The 22780-nt window shown below is 41.2% G+C and overlaps 1 protein-coding gene across 2 annotated transcripts in view; it reads left to right on the forward strand.

Annotated features, from left to right (window-relative positions):
• The window catches only part of LOC119187506 (putative acyl-CoA synthetase YngI), a 173186-nt gene that overhangs the window by 94367 nt on the left and 56039 nt on the right, over positions 1 to 22780 (forward strand). For both annotated transcript variants that reach the window (XR_012887223.1, XM_037435640.2), the window contains exons 6-11: positions 3647 to 3694; positions 4495 to 4600; positions 14406 to 14498; positions 18888 to 19036; positions 20786 to 20877; positions 21047 to 21120. Coding sequence is in view for 1 of the 2 variants with exons in the window: in XM_037435640.2 (XP_037291537.2) it covers positions 3647 to 3694; positions 4495 to 4600; positions 14406 to 14498; positions 18888 to 19036; positions 20786 to 20877; positions 21047 to 21120 (562 nt within the window). In the remaining variant the exon portion in view is untranslated. The remainder of the gene's footprint in view (positions 1 to 3646; positions 3695 to 4494; positions 4601 to 14405; positions 14499 to 18887; positions 19037 to 20785; positions 20878 to 21046; positions 21121 to 22780) is intronic.

Here is a 22780-nt window from a genome sequence, read left to right on the forward strand (position 1 = left end):
TGAGAGGTGTTGTAGTGTAAAATTATTACATTCTGCTTATATTCGTAATGTCTTGATAGGCCTTGTGGGCGACAACGAAAAGCACGTTGTTAGGCTCTTGTTCGGTGGCAGCTTAGCTCCTCTGGGGTCAGGCTTTTCGCAAAGAGTCAAGTCTATCGAGAGAAAAGTGTGAGAGGTGTTATAGTGTAAAATTATTACATTCTGCTTATATTTTTAATGTCTTGACATCAAACTTATGTCACTGTAGATGCAAGCATAAGTGGGAAGCTGCAACTTTTTCTGAGCAGCCCAATCAAATGCTCATCTTGTATAAGGAGATCCCTCTTTTTTTTTTTTGGAAAAGAATTGCATTACTTGCTCTGACATGATTTCTTTATATATCCAGTTGATACTAGAATATGAGTGTAAGATGAGTGTGCGAGATGAGATTTGTCGACTTTCCTTTGATTTTCGGGTGGCTTGCACTTAGATGTTAGATATAACACATTCTTAAAGAGTTAACATGAGTTGGCAGAGTGGTGTCACATACATGTAGAAATAGCTCCTAAGTATTAATATGCCACATAAGACATTTCTTATACATAAATCAATTTCAGGTTCCCAGATGCTAGAAGTAGCTAGCACCAGAATGACTGATGGGGGGAGCCATGTTCGATTTCTCTCAAATTGAGACATCCTCGAGCTATACCAGAAAGGTTGCAGCTTTGTTTGGTATATCAATGCACTACGAAGTGTACACATCTTCGACGTGGCCACTTTTCATTGCTTTGCACCTCATGTGAGATGTAGGCACTGTGAATAAAACGAGAAAATTTCTCATCTTTACTTAAGTGAAAAAGTTCTGAATGGATGTAGCTGGTTCCAGCTGGAGCCAGTTGTACTGTGTTATGGAACTACTGGAGCCAGTTGCCTGCTGGTCCCAGCTAAAACCAGTGGCCAGCTTGTCCCAATAAGACTGTTGGCTCCTGACCAAACTCTGATCAGTGCCACTATATAAATACCAGTGACAAAGGACGTGCACTACACAAGCATGAGCCAACTATTCCACAAGCACACGTATAAATGTGTTTATTTGAGGACCCGTACAATTCAGTTGTAGAGACAAACAGCTTGGTCTGTATACCGTAAAATGCCGAGCAAATGCTACTCCTAGGGTGAGGTGAAGGATAATATGATCAAATTTGGAAGGGGCTGCTTGCTTGGTCCCAGACCAAAATTCAAATTGGTGGCGAGAGAGATGCTGGAAATAAAAAATGCCCATCCATGTTCCCTAATGAAATGCTTTATTCTTGAAGCATTTCATAAACATTAGATACACATTCAGTGCGCTCATTCTTGTGTTTTTTTTTACAATAGCGATGCTCGCTTTGAAAAATAAGTAGCGGCAGATGAAGTAGCGCACTTGCTTGGTCATTGGCGTTTATTTCAGATCTCCCAAAGAAGAAAGAATGGGGGGTGCTTGCTCAGGAGGGGGCGCTTGCTTGGCATTTTACGATATATTATCTGCCAAACTGAAAGTTTTGACTTCCAGCAAAACTTAATGCAATATAAGCAAGTACTGTTTATGACAGTGTTCTATTTCTTAACCATAGGGCTAAAAAAGAATTTTTGGTGAAAGAACTATCTGAACTGACTAGGCCTTATATTTCGTTTTCTCCCATTATGTAACAAAGCTCGTGTTACATTACATGACTGACTTGTGCACTCGAAGACCACCTATAAAAGCTAATTTCTTTTTTTTTTAAAGTTAAACCTTGTGAGTTCTGCACTTAATCATGGGTGCAGTTATTCTTGGGTGCAGCTGGTTCTACACAAACAAAAGGTGCCTGCTATATCAGCTAGTACGTTCTGGCTTCAGGCCACTAGGTTTGATTAATTTGCAAACTAACTGGTTCTAGCTGGTTTTTGAACCGGCACGTCCTATGTTATTCTATTTAAAGGCCGTTTGGTTACAGCTGGTTCCATTTCCAGACTGTAGTGGGTTTTTCTGGGGACCAACTGGATGCAGTTAGTACCCATTGGCTTCCAACTTACCCATTGGCTTCCAGTGGGTCCCAGCTGGTTCCAGCTAAAAGCAGCTCAAAACTAGTTGAAAATTTTCATCTGGGATAGCAAATAAGGGGTACTGGTGATGAGCATTCAGTAGCTGAAGTAAGTTATTTGAATTTATTCTACCTAAATGCACATACGATTTGTACAGTATTCTGGGATTTATACACAAACATTAGAGCTAAGTAATACTCATACGTACTTGTTTCCACCATGTACAGTTTGTATCATATCTGTATAATTTTGACTTTGAACACTTAGATCAAAATCAACATCACCTTTATCAGCCAGTTTGCAGCGACATGACACAATTATCACAAGCAGCTGCTCATAGCAGTCGTTATACTAGAAAAAAAAAGTCGCATTTCAGTCCATAAATACTGATGTTATGTGAGATCTGGTATTTTTGTGAGTTTCATAGCACTGTGCATCGGATAGATGCAGTGAGCACCGCCTACGAGATCTTTTTCAGTCATGGAGTGCTAATAAAGAATTTAGAAAACAAAATGTTGAAATAGTTTTACGTTGTAGCTACCAAGGATTAGCACAAGGTAAGGGAAAGATGTCCATTTACTGTACCGTTATGTTCTGTTGTACAACTGTTCAGAACTTGTGTCAAAAGGAAAAAAAAATTCATGCTATATTCCTAAGTTTGGAAACTTCAAAATATTGAATTATGGCCAGTTTTGGCCTTGTCCTTGCATAAAAAGTGACAACACAAGCATTGTGCAAGCTAGTCGCCATGCACTGGTGAAATTTGAAAGGTACTGGCAACTGGAAAGAACATGTGATAAGTTAACATGGGTTAAGTTCCCAGTTAAAGTAAAAAGAATGTGAATTATAGTGACAGATTCTAGCAATATTTTGACAATGTGTTTTGAAATTGTTTTTGATAGTAACACAAACTAGAATGTCATGCTAGCTGATGGGAGACCCTTGGAACTGTGTTAAGTGATTTGGATTGCGGTACACAGTCTGTTGTTGTTGAGGTGCACCATAGTTTATGCTTAAATTTACAGTGTGTGTATTATTAGCCATCCCTACTTCATTCTGGGCTTATATCGATCTAAAGGTAGTTGATGTTGAGATGCAATGTTGGCTTCACTAACGAGTGGAAATGAAAGTTTACTTCAAGCTGCAGTGCATGAACACAAATTTCAGCAGCATAGTCTTGATAAACACAATATTATTTCTAATAGATAAGGCCTCACTTGTTTGCTTTCCTCCAATGCCAGCATATAATCGCTATTGCACTTGCCTATCACTGTTTGTAGCATGTATTGCATGTACTACTTCATCAGCACAACAGAAAAAAATTCAGATGAAAGGCATTTCATGGCATTTTTTGCACTTCCATCCCATCCCATTATAAGACACTCTGATCAGTAAGGTTTTCTTGGCACTCAAAAAAACAAATACCGTAAAAATTTGTTGTTAGTCCTTTCAACCCCTTGTCACAGATTGCATGTACCAATGTAGTCCCTTCAACCCCTTGTCACAGATTGTATGTACCAATGCTGTTACCTTTAGGATGGGCTTAAGGTACTCATCTTGATGTGCTGTTAGTCCATGATCTGTACGATTTCACTGCTTGCAGGTATCCATTCCTAAAAGGAATAATTGTGGAGAGTGACAAGGCATTGCCGTAAGTACTTTGTAGTACCTTGCATATTGTACAGAAACAAGGCTTACAAAATCATTACCAAATTTTGAGTTTTCTGAATGACCACTTGTGGTATATTGTGGATATATATTATTATTTGTAAGTTTATTTACAAAGGTGCTCATACATTCTTACATCTGAATTTATATTTTTTATGTACTATATTTATATTTATACTATATTTATATATACTATATTTAAATTTATATTTTCCATATACTACCATCTAAACCTCTGAAGGGTAGCGTGCATAACATTGTTATCAGATATAGATGCAATAAAGGGCTCTGCGATATGGCCACAGCGGCATCGCTGTGCGACTCCTCTATAGAGTTTTACATTTATAGGGTTCAAAGAGTTCATATATCACCATGTGACTGAGGTACTAAATAACTGAACTAGCTCATCTTTTGACTTTTGCAATTTAGGCCTCTTCATGTGTCATTCACCAAGATTGCCTCTATAAACAAGGCTGAAAGAAAATGGGAACCATAAAAAAAAAAGAGGGGAGGGGGCTGAAACACAACATGTATAGTTACTTGAAAGAAAATACTAAGTTCTTTTGTTTGTTAATCTATTTATGTTTGTTTTATTAGGTACTTTGGAATCTTGTAAAACTGCTGCTTCATAACTCAGTGACAGGAAACAATTTGCCTCTATGTTGCACATATTGGCAAATATAAAAGCGAGAATGTGTTTTGCCTTGTTCTTTGCAGGTTGAGTTCTTTTTGGTCAGATGTTACTTTATATAGGCTGTTATTCTTTTCATATTTTTCATATAGAGGCTGCATCAACTGGCGAGACATTCTGCAAGGAGGAAATGTCAACTTAGCTGAGGCAGAAAACAAAGTTGGGATGGATGATCCAATTACCATTGTGTTCACATCTGTAAGTCATACAGATTTGTGCTTCTGCTGCCCCCATTTAGGACCGATGCAGAGCTGGTGGAAGAAGTTATTGTTTGGAACTATTGAAAACCGAAAGAGACTTAACACATCTACAAATATCATTTTTACAGTTTGAAAAACAAAAAAGGAAGGGCTTAGGCAGTCTGGCGAAACAAAAAGCTGCAATGGCATTCCACCTGTATAGGGTACAAATGCATTTTTTAATAATTACCTAACTGATAGCTGGAGGATACATTTAGAAAAAAAAAGTACAGATGCTTTCACATAAATGTGCACTCAGACGTGTTCATAACGAAGTGCTCAGGACTGTTGAAATACTTCATTATATAGGCCACTTCATTGTAAGGGTTACACACCATAACCTGGTGTTACAGCCTGGATATAAGCAATCTTTTATCATTGAAGGAATTTCATTGACAAGGTATTCATTGCAGAGGTGTTTGACTAGAGTATGCGTGGAATTGTAGTGACCTGAAGTTATGCTGCAATATTTTTTTAGCATTTCAAATATCTTATGTTGCCTATAAGTTTTCTGGTATTGTAGGCCTGATAACCTATATGAAAAGGACTTTCCTCGACATCACTAAATTTGTTTTATTTATGACTTTCCTTTTTTTATTCCATGTGTATTATCATCTGGTATTGGGATCTGCTATTTCTACAAACTTACATATGCTACACTTCCTTCATGCAAGATTGCTGAAACACATCTGTAATAATAAACAATCACCACCTTCTCACTCAGTTAGCCTGATTGGACAAGAACTGCAGGCGTTTCATGTACCACATAGAGATTTGAAAAAGTGCAGTCAGATAGAACAAATTTTTGAACAGAAATACTACTGTCAAATTTATAGAGTCATCAAATTTATATAACAATCACAGCATTGTTGTGGAAGAGTCATTCAGAAAAAACTGCATGTTTTTTGTTGTTGTTTTTTCACTTTGTGAAGGCTATCTTGTTTAAATTAGTGTTTAAGTTGAACCTTTAAAGTGTCAGCCCAATTTGATTTAAAACACTGCTTAAAAATATCTGATGCAATTCAAAGATAATCACTCCTGTTCCTCATCAATCAAATACATACTACTCTGTTCTTAAGTCTGTAAAGCAAACACTGCACTCTCTACCTGTGATGTTGATTGCAGTTTTTTAATTTTATTTCAATAGAAACTATATCGACACCCTCGGCTGATTTTTGCCATTGCCGCCAAGTCTCAGATGTGTATATGTACTTATATATAAGTATATGTAAAAAAAAGGGGATATATAAAAAAACTCTAAGACAGCTTACTGGGGATTCGAACCAGTGAGCCCTCGCTCCTCGGCTTGCTGCACTAACCAACACAGCCACTTGCCATGCCTGTGCTGGTGATATAACGGCGAGCAATTCATACACACCATTTACCGCTCTCAGTACGCAGATCTCGAAATAGCTCGAGCATATTTTCTATCACCAATGCTTTTAAATTTTTTTTTCAATTTTAAAACTGCCCTTGGTAAGTACCAGAAAAAGTGGCTCCCTTCTGCACCACTCATGATGTAGAAGAGGGGAAAAAAAAGAGCAAAGAACACGGGGCACACTTCAACACTTCACGTCAGACGCCACTGCGTCACAGGAGATGCAGAGGGGTCATCCACGTGTTGCAGTTTAAAATAAAAATCAAACAGCATCGTCTTCTGCATTGTGGACATTTTCAGCGTGTTTCTCAAATACAAACATGTAACAACTATGAGGGTTGCTGGTTCATACCTGTCCTGTGTATACGAATGTGTTCTTTTTTAGCGCCCTTCTTTGCACTGCAACAACTAGCTGAAGGTATCGAGCTGCTTGTTATTCTTCAGGTGATATTGAAACTTCTTGCTATTGCATTCGTTTGATCGCCATAGTGGCAAAATTGTGACCTTTTGTTTTTAAAGGGGCCCTGCAACACTTTTTGAGCATAGTCAGAAAACATTGCTGATCGGTAGTAGAGGCTCCCGACAACATGCGAGCCAAATATTATAGCGCAGCACGCGGCCAGAAATTCACAATAAAGTGTGAAAGTCAGCTAAAGATTGCTGTGTCTTTTCTCGACAAATGACGGAAGATGCTCAAAAATAACTCGTAGAAAGCCCACCCATCAGCCATTGGCTGATTTGAACATAGCGCGCTCGGTCGTGAGAGAGATCGTGGAAGAGGGCTGCGACTTGTCCACGCGTGCGTGCGCGATCACACTGAAGATGCCGCGCATTCGAAGAAAAAAAAAAGAAAAATGTGCTCAAAGTCACGAGGTGCGAGTGAGGTAGTTTTTTTGCCCCTGCTATCCCTCCCTGCTTAGCTTTCAGCGCTTTCTTTGGGATGAGAGAAGAGAGAATACAATTGCAGCATACGACAAATCTTTGCAACTCCACTCGCACTGGACGGATTCTTAAAATATTTGCGGCATTGAGTTCATGAGGCAATAAGCTCTTCCACGGAATTCATTCTGTGGTTACTTGAAATTGAAAAAAGTTTTTCAGGGCCCCTTTAATGTGTCTTTGTAATGGATTTACTATTGTGGATCTTGCTGTTATTTTTTCGTATTGTTGTATGTTTTTCTGCTCTAGCTTTTTATGACTATGCCTTATTTTTATTTTGAATACTATGTGCACTTTAGTGCACTGCACAATTGAACTGCCAGAGTTTTACATTTTTGGGAGACTGAAGGTGCTCATGCCATTCGTTCAGCTTATACACGAGAGCATGCCTATCTCGCACCCAGGCGCCTTCGGTGATATACCCTTGCTCCCAGAGATGCCATAATTTGTTTTGATCTGCCAAGGGGGGGCGTGCCTCGCTAGCATGGCATGCAGTGGCTCTGGGACATTGAAATGTGAAAAAAGTGCCTGTTCATGCTGCGCTAGCTTATAAGAAGTCATCTGGGTACGACTGCGCTGTCTTCGGATGCAATAACAACCAGAGCAAGAGTGAGATATTGCTAAGCACTGTCTGTGAAGATACCAACATGATGCAACGATTGTGCCGGTGTGGTGCATCCTGATTGCACAGAGATTTCCATCCGCAATCAAAAACGCCGAGCTCCGCTGCCAATAGATATAATCACAATCGGTAGGAAAAACTAAGAGTCCAGTAAAAGTGTACGAGTAAATATAATTATTAGATTTACTTAAGCGCGACGCCAGCTGTTTCACTTTACAGCAGCGTTTTGTGTGCAGTATGCCTGTATAGTATGTGGCACCAAATCATTGCCGTACTTTTTCGCAGGCTGCATGCCAGTAATAGAATATATTACGATTCACGCGTGGATGCAAGCACCGCTCACGTATACAATTGTGACAGCGTGCTATAGCGATCCAAAGAGACGCGAACGGCGTGAAATGCATAGCTTTCGTCTCAATCGAACTGCGGCAAGTCTTGACTCACTAGGTGAATCTGTGCTTTCGGTCGGTGTCACCGTAGCATTTTAAAATCTTGTTCTGGTTGGCACTTTCGCAACGCGTGTGTGTTCCGAGTACCTGGCATGAGTGGCATATGATAAACACATGTAGTGGATGAGTGCAAGTTGGAGCGAGATTCTAGCGCTACGTTGATGCTCACTTACAGCACAAATTCTGCCTTGCCACAGCCAAGGCACGCTGCAGTGCGACTGAGTCGAAGGCAACGCTTTCCGCGGTTCGTGTTTCTTTCAATCGCAATAGTATGTACCTGATGGAGTTGCTTCTGAAGTCTGCAATACACATGTTGTAGACATTCAGGACTGTCAAGAAGACGTTTCACGGAAAATTAGCACAAAATTCCAGGACAGGAAGAGCACGAAACATCCTTACAGCCGGACTCGAGTTGTGCAGTTTCGCATTTGATTTGCAGAGCGTCTGCTCACGTGGCAATGCATAGGTGTTGCTTCGCCGCCCTTACAACAGATGGCGCGATGCGGTTTCGCCACTAAGACGAAGCAGTGAATGTTTCGCCACTCAGTTTCAGTTTCGCCACTAAGACGAAGCAGTGAATGCGATAGCTAGAAATTAGAAAATCACATGAAGAATGACAAGCAGCTCAATACTTCAGCATGCTGCTGCAGCACAAAGAAGGACGCTCAAAAAGAAAACATAGGTATACACAGGACAAGTGTGGATTAACAACCGTCATAGTTGTTACGTGTTTTTATGTGTGGAACATGCTGAAAATGGTCACAATGCAGAAAGTGATGTTGTGTGATTTTTTTTTTAACTGCGGCACATGGAATTACCCCTCCGCATCTCCTGCCATCCTGGTGGTGTCTGACAGGAAGTGTGCCCTGTGTTCTTTTTTTTCCTTCTTCTATATCGTGAGTGGTACAGAAGGGGGCCACTTTTTCTTGTGCTTCTCAAAGGCAGTTTTCAATTTGAAAGAAAATGTAAAACAGTTTGTGATAGAAAACACGTTAAAGCTGTTTAAAGATCTGTTTGTCACGAATGGTAAATGGTGCATATCAATAGCTCACCATTATATCAACAGCATAAGCATGGCGAGTGGCTGTGTTGGTTAGCGCAGTGGGCTGCTGAGCAAAGGGTCGCTGGTTCGAATCCTCTGTTATGTTGCTTTGAAACTTTTTTCTACCAATTTATTTTTCTTTATGCCTTTTTTAGATGTACATATACATATCCGGGACATTACTGCAAGGCCAAAATTAGCTGAGAGTGTCCATATACTTTCTATTGCAATAAAAACTGCAGGCTCTGGCCACCACCCTTTTATACAGGCACTAGTGATGAAAAATTGTCAGTAAATGTTCTATCGATAGCATTAATAATTTTTTAACTATTGACAGTGTAAAGAAACTTTGAATAGTCCTGGCAATAATTATGGTGCTGTTGACCGATGATATGGCTAAAGCATTGATAGCCTACTAGTATCAGCAATACTCTCAGTTCATTTATGAGGAATATTTGGTGAAAAAAAAATTATTTATGGAGTGAAAATGCTGGATATCAATCCCAAAAACATCATATTCAAAAGCAATCAGTTACATGTTACAATTAAGAAACTCAGTTAAGAATCTTGATATTTTGATCTTGGGAAGGAAAACCCCAACAATCAGTACTTGATATTTTTACCTTGAAATCAGAGAATGCAATATCAATATTAAGCCGCACAAGTCTTTCATTTGTAATGCCTTCTTTTTCACTAGAAGTAAGCAGTTAAACTTGATTTTGATGTCAGTGAAGCATTTTGGTGAAAGAATACAAGCTTTTTCAGTAGAAAACAGCACTGAAAGACAGGACAAGAAAGGGTAGTGTGTGTCCTTTTTTGTTCTGTCTTTTAGCGCTATTTTCTACTGGAAATCATGAACCAACCAGCCTAAATGCATACCCTATTACAACACTGGCCAGTCAACTTTCTTGGCTTTCCGCCTGCTTCTCATGCTCTACCATTCACAATGCACTCGAGGAACGAAGTTTACGCTGCAATGAGTTTGCGTAGTTGATTTTATGCTATCAATAGTACCATTGAACTTATATCGATAGAGCTATCAATAGTTATTTCTATCATTGATAGTTTTATATTCAGTGAACTATAGATATAAAGTATCAATAGTGTTATCGATAGTTCTGGATCACGAATAGACACGGATGCTTGCTACGGCCTAAACATATTTTTGAAAAATATTGACTCAGTTCTTTTTAGTATGACTAGGTTCCTCTTAATGTTTTATCATACTATCACTGAAGATTTAACTTGTACGCTGTTTTATTTGCAATCCCCAATAGCGAAGTTTTTGAGGTAGAGCAGGGATACCATACAGTTGCTCTTTTAAGTTCTGCCACCACACTGGTACTTTTTTTTTTGTCATTGGAGAGTAAACAGTGTTCAGCTGGAGGAGCTAATTATAGATGCCATGGTGCAAGTTACCACCTCCTTTGAGAGATGGCATCACGTTGCATGCAGTGCACCATCATGACATCACACCATGGCCATGTACACTAAGCAAAGTGCAAGACTTATGTCATACAGTGACAGGAAGCAATGGCATCCATATGGACCAGTGCTAAAGTGCAGTGTGGTGTGATGTAGTTTCGGTGGGGTGTGTTCTAACAGACATCCACTATAACCATTTTAAGATTTTGGCTAGTATCATCTCCAACCAGTCTGCTTTGCCAGTAGCCATTTTATGCTTACATGGTACTCTCGATTAGGGTAGAGCCAGTCATTTTCTTGTTTCTTTCTTTTATTTCTTTAATTTTAATAATCACACTGCTTTGTCTACACAGAAAGACATTGTGATGCTCTGCAGCTACTCTTTCAGGTGTATTCAAGACTGATGATGACTGAAAAATTCTAATTTCTGTGTACTTCTCTCCTCAATGCATACATATCTGTCACATGATCAATCACACATAGCCAATAGTGTCTTAAAAATCTGATTTTGAACTAAAAATAAGTGAAGCATCATTGCAGATAACTATAAAAATATTGACATGCTGTTTAAGACGTGTTAAGCATTACAAGGCGTGCTTTCAAGTTGCAGCAAAAGATTGAACCAGTTTTTCTGCTGCACTATCTCCTCATGAACTATGTGATTACTGTGGACTGAACACATGAAGGCAGGATGCGTGCAAGAAATTAACTGATTTATCTGAAAGAAAACAAACAAATACTTTGAAGAAGTTTGCACTTGCAATACAGTAAAAGCTCGTTAATTCGAATTCCACGGGAATGCTGAGCAATTTCTAATTAAACAAAATTCGAAATAATGAAAGTGAGCAAAAATGGGTGGATTTCGGGGGTGGGGTCACGAAAAATATTTATTGGCCAAAAAAGTTGGTGATGACCATCTGCTTCTTTTCTCTGAATGCCACAGCTGCGGCTCTCTGTTCCAGCGCGCGGACGCGGCGCAGGGAATCCTCTTCACCCTCTTCAAAGCTGAAGAAGAGACGCGCCACATTAAGTGCCTCCATCACCGCAGAAGCTGACGGGCGCACAGGCGCTTCGTCATTTTCATTTTCCTCACCTTCTGGCTCTTCAGCATCAGGCTGCGCACCGGCTACTTGAGCGATAATGTCCTCATCAGTCAGGGCCCCACACACTGATGCACTGGTGTCAACTTCAAGATAATCGGCAAAACGTACGCCCCGAAGAATGTCGCGCAATGCCACTGGCATGAGCTCCTCAGCCCCATCCACGTCGACGTCACAACTATCCTGCGCACTTCCAGCTGCAAATTCACTGTGGCGGAAACAGTTAGCAATTGTCGTCGCGGTCACCTGTTCCCATGCGCGCACCAACATGTGCATGGCAGTGAGCAGCGTAATGCCAAAGTCATTCCTGTCGCCCGCCCACAAAATCATTTTCTCCAGCACGTGACGCCTATAAAAGCACTTAATGTTCCTTATCACACCCTGGTCCATTGGCTGTAGGGCCGCAGTCCTATTTGCCGGAAGGAACACCAACCTAGTTGCTCTCAGCTCAACGTCGACTTTGTGTGCCGAACAGTTGTCGACGACAAGAAGAACGCGTCTGCCGCCCAGTTCCATTCGCCTGTCGAATTTCAGTAGCCACTTCCTGAATAGGTCACCTGTCATCCAGGCTTTCTTGTTTGCGGCGTACTCCGTCGGCAGTGCGCGAATGTTTTTGAAGCACCGTGGCTTGAGTGCTTTGCCAATCACAAAAAAGGGGACCTTTTCTGTGCCTGTCATATTTGCGGCAACCAGAACAGTGACACGCTCTTTGCTGCGCTTGCCGCCGGCACAGCTGTCTCCCTTGTAGGTGACCGTCTTGTCTGGTTGCAACTTGAAAAATAACGCTGTCTCGTCAGCGTTAAACACATCCTGTGGTGAGTAGCTCTCCAAGTACTGCTGCAGGGTGTCGGTTCTCCAAGTAGCGCATGTTTCGGCGTCCAGTTCCTTTGCCTCGCCAGATAACGTGCGGAATACGAGATTCTGCCGCTCCCTGAAACGATGAAACCATCCCTCGGAGGCGACAAAGTCTTCAATGTCCAAGCGCAGGGCGAAACCGGCTGCCTTGGCCATGATGATAGGGCCGCTCAATGCGATACTCTGGGCTCTCATTTCTTTAACCCAGATAATCAAAGCTGACTACAGTTCCGGGAACTTCACTGTCCTTAGCCTTTTTCGACTGGCGCCAAAATCCTCGGCTTCATAGGCGTTTTCAATGGCCGTCCTGTTGCGTATGTAGGTTGACAACGTGCTCGGAGGTATGCCGTGCTTCCTTGCAATTTCGTATTTGCTCGAGTTCCCTTGGTCAACCTCTCGCAAAATCTCCACCTTCTCCTTGACAGTCTTCGCGCAGTAGTTTCCCCGCGGCATCTTGCAACTTCGATGCAGAATAAGACGGCTTGACGGCGTGAACGAACAACGTGCTCGAGGAACAAAGTGACGCTGCCGGGAGCGGCCTAGGACTGCTAGGACTACTCCGCCGGCTCCTCAGCGTCCCGTGGGTCCCTCGTACAAGTGGCGCCAAGCGCTGAGATAGCGGGAGGGCTTCGTAAAAAAAAAAATTGCTCCCTGGATTTTGGAGGCCATACTTTGCTTGCCCTTTGCTTGGAGGCCACTTGAAGCTCGAAAAAACTGGTTGTGCCACCTATCGTTCGACCGTAAAAGCTTCCACTAGTGTTTGGCGATGATGACGCTCGGCGGCGCGCGCTTTGAATTATCCGTAGAGGCAGCAATTTCTGTTCGAATTAACGAATCGTTTTACTCATGGTCTCCGATGCGCTGCGGACCGGACTGCGGTGATCATTTCAAATTATCCAAAACTTCGAATTAATGAGGTGTGAATTAACGAGCTTTCACTGTATCACTCTATGTGGGAGCTTTTTTTTGTGCACATCACATGTAATCACTTTGCATGTACAAGATAGGCATCCAAATATTGAAGCTCTTTCTGTGACAGAGCAACAGAAGGAACACTGGCAATGCTGCTTTTGTAAATGCTAATAGCAAAAGTTTCAAATATTTCTGGAGCCACCTGTTTCATTGCCTTTTCACAGAGCACGTGGAGCATTATATAGTATTCCAAAGCACAGACGCACATGTGGCAGTCATTTTACGTTGCACCAGTACAGTCTTCAAAGGTGTACCTCGGCATCATAATGAACATTCTTCTTCATCTTCTTCTTCTTGTTTTTATTGTTGTTATTATTATTACTAAATTATCTGCTACACAGTCTTTAGAAAACTATTGGGGTTTGTTTCAGGTTTTTGACGCCCCACTGCTTCTTTGTAGTCGCATTGTTTAAACTCCTATTGCCTGTCGTTTTGTATTTACGAATAATGTCCGTAAAGTAATGAGAGTGGGTCTGTTGAAAAAAATTTTTGATGGTGAATATCATTTAAATTCTTCAAACTAGTTTCCTCATGTGGTCAAATGCACTGCTTACAACACGATTCTCATGTTGCAAAGGCTTCCTGAAATTCAGAAGGGTTGTAGCTCGGACAAGTTGGTGAACCATGAACTTGGCTTGTACTAGTGCAGTATACATTACTAAAAAAATACTGCTGAGACCACTATCAGAGATTCTGTAACAGCCAATTGGATGGCGAGAACACTGTCGAAATAATGAAATTTCAGACTTTACTTAAGCATTGAGAACAGAAAGATGTTTGCCGGCTTCACATCAGAGCTCATCCAAGATGTGAGCCCTGGAAGACTTCTTCACGTCCCCAGAGCTCACAAGAAGCTGGAAAGGTCACCATTATGATGGGGTTCTCTCTATCCAACTAGCTGTCACGGAGTTTAATAGGCTATATGTCACAGAGTTTACGCGTGAAAATTCTTTTTTTTTATTGATTGCAATTTTCTATTCAGGGCACTACTGGAACTCCAAAGGCAGCTATGCTTTCCCATCATGGATTTGTAAATAATTCAATCATGTACGACCATGGTTCACCTGACCCTGAGGTGAGCACTATCTTGTATAGATTTTTATGTGCCTATGTGGCTGGCTATAAAATCATTAGGGCTAATATTCCTTCTACGTAGTCTTCCTATATTGTGCCTTTTACTGAGAGCAGCTCGTAAGTAAATTAGCACCTCATCAATTGATTAAAAATAAAAACTAGCAAACAATGAAACCCAGAAATATTAAATCGAGTTTTATGTCACGCTAAATAGAAATACAAAAATTGTGTTCTAATGTAAAGAGAGCAGGTAGGAAAAGCTCATAAAATACATTTTCTGGAAACACTTCAATGTATTCTAACAAATAACTCCCTGCACAGCATTTTTGGTTATGTATGTGCATTAATTGGTTTACATTGTTTCATGGCCAAGCAACATCTATTTTTCGTTATCGTAAAAGCCAAATGAAAAATGTGTGTTGTTAATGAGACAGAAGTGGGCGTATTTTCGAGAATGATGACACCCAATCTTCTCAGTTCTGAGGCAACTTCTTGAACCACAGTTGGCACTGATCTAATGTGAATTCTGCAGAGGCAGAATATTTGCTTGCTTTCTGCCTGGGGTATCATACAGAGAAACTATTCTGCACATATTTATAAGGAGAACATTATGAAAAGGTTCTCATATATATAAAAAATATTTAGTATAACTTTTGATTTTCATTTCAGTTATCTGCAGTTTACATGGCACATAGGAGCTTGTTCAGTAATTTTTAAAGGCTTGAAATTTATTTGTCCTAGTATAATTTTCAGTATTACTAGGATAGTTTCTTAGCGACCTAAAATTAAAGTTAGGCTTTCAGACTGGTATTTCACATTTTCGAGATTTATCTAGCCAGAAATGATGAGTTTGACTGATTTTTCTGCTTTTTAATAGAGATGTTTGGTGCCTGTGGCATAGAGCTAGCGATTTCTAAATTACTATATGCCCAAGGGCCGCGTTCTCAGATCAACCTCAGCCTTGCCTCGAGTTTTTCTCAAGTTTCTGTGCCCTCTACATGCATTGCAAGAGCCCAAAAATGGTAATGAGGTCAAATATACAACAAGATGGGTTCATGAATACTGGCCTACTTTGTACATCAAGTGCAATGAAGGCTTAGAACTGATAATAAAAATTTGAGGTAAGGCTGAGAATGGTTTGTTAATACAAGTCCTTGTTTAATTTTTTTTTGTACAAAGAAACATATGGCATACGCTGTGCTTTTAGTTTGCCTCATAATACCTGGTTAACTTTGTTCTAGCATATACATTTTTCCCTGTGGGTGCTAACAGCTAAAAGGAGCCCTGCAACACTTTTCCATGTAGCCGTAGAATGTCTTCTTGAAAGGAGTTTACTGTTTCGCGAATCTACCGCTGCAAAAATTTTTAAAATCTGTTCAGTATGAGCGTAGTTACAAAGATTGGTTGCACGCTGTAATTGCTTTCTCTCTCCTCTTATCACATCGGAAGCACTGAAAGCTAAGCAGGCAGGGATGGCACTGGGAAGAAGGTACGTCACATGGGCCTCGTGATCTTGAACACTTTTTCTTCTTTTTTTTTGTCTTTAAGCGCACGATTTTCCAGTGCGATTGCGCAGTTGTGCACGGACATGTGGGCGCGGTGGTCTAGTGACTAAGGTACTCGGCTGCTGACCCGCAGGTCGCGTGTTCGAATCCTGGCTGCGACAGCTGCATTTCCAATGGAGGCGGAAATGTTGTAGGCCCATGTGCTCAGATTTGGGTGCACGTTGAAGAACCCCAGGTGGTCAAAATTTCCGAAGCCCTCCACTTCGGAGTCTCTCATAATAATATCGTGGTTTTGGGACGTCAAACCGCACATATCAATCAATCAATCAATCAATCAATCAATCAATCAATCACTCAATCAACGAACATGTGTGCACCTCCCACGGCCACCGCAGTAATTACCAAGTGCGTCATGCTCAAATAAGCCGATGGCATGGAACTTGTGTCGATGGGGCGATGATTTTGAGTGTATACCATCATTTGTCGAAAAAAGAAGAAGCGATTTTCATAATTTATTGTGAATTCTAGGCCATGTGGTGCGTTACATGTGGTGCGTTGACTCATATTTTTTTCTGGATCATAGACTACCAATGAGTAGCATTTTTTTGCCATGTTGCCAAAGTGTTGAAAGGCCCCTTTAAGCTTTTAAAGGGGCCCTGCAACTGTTTTTGAAAATAGCCACAAAATTTGGCTGGTACTAGTTAAGGCTCCTTTGAACATGTGAGCCAAATATTACGGCACTGCTTGCAGCATGAAATTTTACAATATAATTTTATAGAGAGCCGAAGATTGCTTGCTTTCCTCCCTAGGTGGTCAAAATGTTTGGAGCCCTCTACTACATATCAATCAATGCTCGCTTTCCTCTTCAGTCTTGTTAAACTACATAGTTGGATATTGTCTCTATCTTCAAGAACATCAAAATGGTATTTTATATTTGCACTTTCTGTCTCGATAGAAAGTCATCTTCCTATTGTTTTATTTTTTCCTGTGTTTATGCACGACAGCACTAGGGGTACCACATTTGTGCTATTTAATACTCTATAAGGGCTTGAGTCTGTCACTTGTCTTGTTCTGAGCCCGCTACAACAGTGCTTACCAAAGCACGTTGTTGGTTACAAACCCTATGGTACGCCTTCCAGTGCATGCTTGCACTCTCCTAAATGCCGTGCGAGCTACACACCTTGGCATACATTGCTTGGTTTTTACTTTTTTGAAACTGCCTAAAAATGCGTCATCTGTATTAGGCTACTCTCTGCTGGTCAACCTGACGCTTGGCAAAGCTAGTGTGTCCCAGTTTCTCATAGAGCTTGGCCACACTTTAGCATGGCAGTCATGCTTCTTGTAGTGCATAGGTACCACGGATGCCAATGGGGTACTGCCATGTGCTAGTGTGGCACTCGTCTGTAATGCCATAGGTCATATATCACAGGTCCCGTTAATTAGGGAGGCGATTGCGGGGCTAATTCCAAAAGCCGAAGTATCAGCCCCCCGAACTGCCCCACGAAAGCGTGGACAATTTAGAGGTGGTCCTATTTGGCGCCCCAGCGGACGCCGGCTGTGGCCCAAAGAACGAGTCAGAGCCGAGAGTTGATAACCAAAACCAAATTATATTCTCAAGTATGGCAGATCAAACGATACACAAATAGTTGAATACGATAAGTCACCAATCAAACAACGTACTACACAGTACAATCAGTTACACTCGAAACAACGGACACAAACAACAATACGCACTACAATGCAATCACATGCATTGAACAGCCAAGACACTTAAAGACTAAAGAGTTCGAAAACTGATTCAGTCCAAAGTCCTTGGAACAAAGTCTGAATGATACTCTTCCAAGAATCACTCAGTCAAATACCAACGCTGTTGTTGATCCGCTACCCCCGAAGTTTCTCTTCCAGGAAACCTCGCGTCTTCAATTGGCCGCTCTCCAAGCACGAAACTTCACCGGTAACACGTCGGCTTCTCATGCGTTGCGACTGCAAGACGTGCCTTCGCTATTTGGCGGTAGTCTCACACTATTCTTCTGCTGGTAGCACCAGCCTTCACCCTTCAGGCGAAAACCCTCTTCATCACCTGCTTTGTCACTAAGGACAAAATCTTCGCCGATACGATATCATGCAAAGACCCTACACACACTTGTGCAAAACTTTCATCTCCTGCCTATGCACACAGCCGCAAACTTTCTTCTTCTCCTGTTTTCCCTTCTTCGCTGCTCGCTTAAATACCTTTCGCGCTAGATTCCAGAAACTTCTCATCGTTTCGTCGAAGCGATGCACAGCCAAGGCTGGGGAAAGAGCAAGACGTTTCGAGGGCCGTCCGCGACCCGTGACGCAACTTGACAACACCACGCCCCTTTCCTTCCAGATCTTTCTAGGGCTTGCTCGGCAGCCGATGTGAGGAGGTTGGTCGGCGAAACTACGCTTCCGAGGGGGAGAGGGACGGCGCACCCGGGGAGTCTTTGGATGCTTGTTTTCTTCTTTAGCGTTGGCCTTGAGGCTTCTCTCTGGCGCTTGGTCGCCAGAATTCGGCGGCGCGGGCTTTTTTTGAGCGCTCGTTTGTGACACCATAGCATGTACTGATTTTGCTTCCTGCCTCCTTGTCATCCTTTCTTGGGCATCTTCTATTACACTTGTCAGGATAAAAGGAGAGAGAAAGTGCTCAAAACCTGTGACGAATCCCTTCAGCTCAACTTATACTTGACAGATTTTAAGAAATTTTTGTCAGAAAAGTCATGAGGCAATAAACTCCTATAGAGAGGTCACTAGATGATTACTCGGAAAGGTGTTACAGGGCCTCTTTAATATAGTATGCGTGAACCAAGAGAGAAGTCTTCTTCACTTTTTTGGGTTACTATGTTGTCTACTTTCTGTGGTTGCAGCGTTCAATCCTGTGCTGTCCTTTGCCTTTCTTCCACGTTTTTGGCATGACACTTTCCTTGGGTTTGACTGTTATACGAGGAAACTGTGCCGTGGTTCCATGTGCTGGTTATGACACTAAGGAGGTTCTCAAAGCTATCCAGAACTACAGGTAGGTAAGTTTATTGGTTGGCTCTATACATTGCCCTATTATTGAATGATGCATTTCTCCTCACTTGTTTGATTTTTCTGCTGTTTAAAATGCAAAACAGAGGATGAAAGAACCATGAAGGCGTTGTGTGAATTTTCTAGTCAGCCATCAGCTGTGCCAAACTTGGTTTACGTTGTTGCTTTTATACATCAAGTTCATAAATGCAAGAAAGAGCTTAGATCACTTCATGCACTAGTTAAGGGTCCTCTGAACATGTGAGCCAAAGTTAGGGCACTGCTTGCAGCATGAAATTTTGCTATATAATTTTAAAGACAGCCAAAGATTGCTCGTTTTCCTCCCCAATTGCCAGACACAATTTTTTACTATAGTAATGTTTACATGGGGTGTCTCAGGGGGTATCAATTCACACATCTTTTGCTGTAGGTACACTGCAACATTTTTTAAATAGGTGAGTAAATGCTGCCGATAGGTAGTCAAGGCACCTGTAAACATGTCAGCCAAGTATTATAGCAGTACATGTGGCAGTGTATTTGCAATTACATTTTGAAAGTGTTGTGGCTCAGGCGAGTTGGTTATTCATGAACTTAGCTTGCACTAGCGTGGCACATATAAAAATAAAAAAGGAAAAGATGACACAGACGTCAAAAAAGGTAGGCGCCTACTTTTTTTTATGTCTGTGTCATCTTTTCCTTTTTTTTTTCTTTTCATACGTGCCGTGCTAATACAAGCTAAGTACATTTCAAAGAACACTAGAAGTAACTGACTCTTGGCAACATTCTGCGATAGACTGGCCTGACAAAGAAAGATGGTCATGGGCTGATTGTGTGCAGCATAGTAACCACAGTCACCATGGAGTGTTGCTGAGTACCCACACCACGTTCTGTAGTGTCAGAATTATACACTATGGAAATGCTGTACAGAATTCACAATGAAAGCGAGCGGACATGTTCAAAGCAAAAAAGAAAAAAAAGTTTTCAAGTTATTGTCAAGCGCTGATGTGGCAGCTTTTTGCCTTTTTGTCATCTCTTCCTTTGTACCTTGCAGCATTCTTTTTGGGACAAATGAAAAGAGAAAGCACTTGAAGAGCTCAACAAATCTTTGCAACTCTCTGCTTATATTTTACGGATTCAAGAAGATTTGTGGAAATAGATTCGTGAAGAAATAAACTCGGATAGGGAGGTCATATGTTGATTACTTGGAAAAGTGTTGCAGATCCTCTTTAATGTTGTAGGTGTTGTCATGTGTGCAGTAGTAGTAGCAGCTTCTAAAGTCAGGTACATCTTAAGAAGGCAGTAGTACACAAGGCTGCACCAATGAGCTCCTGTTCTGGATGTCGTTAGCTAGGTTATCTGTCAGTGATACTGCCATCGTAGAACAATGCAGAGTACATGAGTGGAAACTCTTTCAACGAATTCTTCACAGATCAGTTCAGCTACAGGGTTTCAAAGTTTTGCTATTTTACAGCCATATGTACCACTTCATTGATGAAAGCAGACGACACTTTTTGCATTGATTTTGCTCAATCCATGGAGTGCTGCCACAGGAGCAGTTGCATAACTCACCTTATTGGCCACGCAAAGGTATGTTTTGATTGGCTCAAACGGGCAATGTGGTGCCCACATACTGTCTTGACCAGGGGTGCACAAAATAACCTTTCTTACTGCCTGTCTACATGTATAATTCAGAGCACGTGCCTTCAATCAGGTTAAACATTGATATACACCCCGCACATCTACTTCGTCTTTTCAGGTGTTCACAAGTTGCTGGAGCACCAACTATGATTGCAGACATGATAAATCATCCGGATTTCAAGAGCTGTGATCTTTCCAGCCTGAACAGGGGTGTGTACATTTTTTGCTTGTGACAAACACATGTTGCTGTACATTATATAGATACCTTGTGTGTTGCAGGATCATTTTATTTTTCTAAGCTGTTGTAAATGTTTGTAATCAACACAATGACTACTATAAATTTTGTTTCATTTTCTTTTTGTGTGTGTATTTGGTGCAGTTGTAATGGGAGGCAATGTGGTCACTCCTGAGATGAGAAAGTTGGCAAGAGAAAAGTTTAAGGCTCATGTTTGGGTGAGTACATAGATAATATAGATACATAATCACAATAGTATATGCAGAGTCTTCTTTTTTTCCCTATAGAAAGTACAATTTATAATAAAAATCCTACAATAGTCAAGCTCCTCTCACTTGTGCACGTGAATTCTATGTTGAGATGGAAATACCTTGCCACAGCTAAAATGACATTTAAGTGACTAAATAACTCTCCTTAACTTGGTGTGTACCAATATTTGCATAGAAGAACATGAGTGTATAAGGAATGTACCTGACAGGTGAAGACATGAATAACATTACACGTCTGTCACGCATGCGATGAAGCCCTTTTCCCCAATCAGATGTGGCATATGCCTGACCATGGCCCTTGGTATGCGGCTATGCTCCACGGGCAAATTCCTAGAGTAGAAAAAAGAAACAGCACATGTTTGATAACACAATCATAACAAGATACTTGGCAGTTTTATGTGTTAAAACTACTACATAATTATGAGGCAGGCTGTAGTAGGGGACTCCGAATTGCTTTTGACTGCCTGAGGTTCTTTGACTAGCACCTAAATTGCAACACTTTTGAACATGGTCAGAAAACACTGCTGATCGGTAGTAGAGGCTCCCATGAACACGTGATTTAAATATTATAGCGCAGCACGTGGCCAGGAACCCAATAAAATATTAAAGTAAGCTAAAAATTACTTCCTCTTCTTTCTTCAAATGATGAAAGATGCTCAAAAATTATTCATGAAAGGCCATCTATCAGTCTATCAGTCATTGGCTGATTTGAACACGGCGCACTCCGTCGTTACAGATATTGTCGGAGGAGCCGTGACTTGTCCACGCATGCATGCTCCATCACATTTGAAAAGCTGTGTATTCGAAGGAAAAAAAAGAGAAAAAATGCTCAAGGTCTCGAGGCGTGCATGAAGTATATTTTTTCCCCTGCCATTCCTCCCTGCTTAGCTTCTAGTGCTTTCGTCGGGACAAGAGAAGAGAAAATGAAATTGCAGCGTGCAGCAAATCTTTGTAACTCCGCTCGTACAGGACGAATTCTTGAAAATTTTTGCAGCATTGAATTTATAAGGCAATAAGCTCTTTTAGTGAATTCATTCTATGGTTACTTGAAAAAGTGTTTCAGGGCCCCTTTAAGTACGTGGGTATTTTTTCTATTTCTCCACATTCGAAGTGTAACAGCCTTGACCAAGAATCGAACTTGCGCCCTCAAGCTTCTCCTCATAAGTTACCATGGCAAGTAATTTCATAATACGCTTCACATATGTGTTAAAGAGGTACTTACACGAAAATTTTCTATTGTAGTTTTTTTTGCATCAAATGAAAGTCCACACCCCCAAGAGTCTTGAAAGTGTGAATGGACCCCGAGAAATCGATTAGTGCATTCTTGAAAGCTAGTTTTGTTCCATTCTGTAATTGATGTCACAACATGGTATTAGCTTCTCGTCACATGGTCACGCAAGATATCGTGATGTTTCCATGGCTGCTTCGCACTGTGGCTTCATTGGTGACACGGAAGTGGCCATTTTGAGTGTTCTGGGGATGCACAAGTGGCTATTTTGAAAGTTTTGGGGCCTGACGTCATCACAACTAGCTAGACTGCTATGTGAAGTCACCTGAATTTGTACTGTATCCTGACGTCAAGCTAGTGCTTATATTGGTAGGTGTCCCG

The sequence above is a fragment of the Rhipicephalus microplus genome, chromosome X (genome assembly GCF_043290135.1).
Source record: "Rhipicephalus microplus isolate Deutch F79 chromosome X, USDA_Rmic, whole genome shotgun sequence".
In the NCBI taxonomy this organism is placed as follows: Eukaryota; Metazoa; Arthropoda; class Arachnida; order Ixodida; family Ixodidae; genus Rhipicephalus; species Rhipicephalus microplus.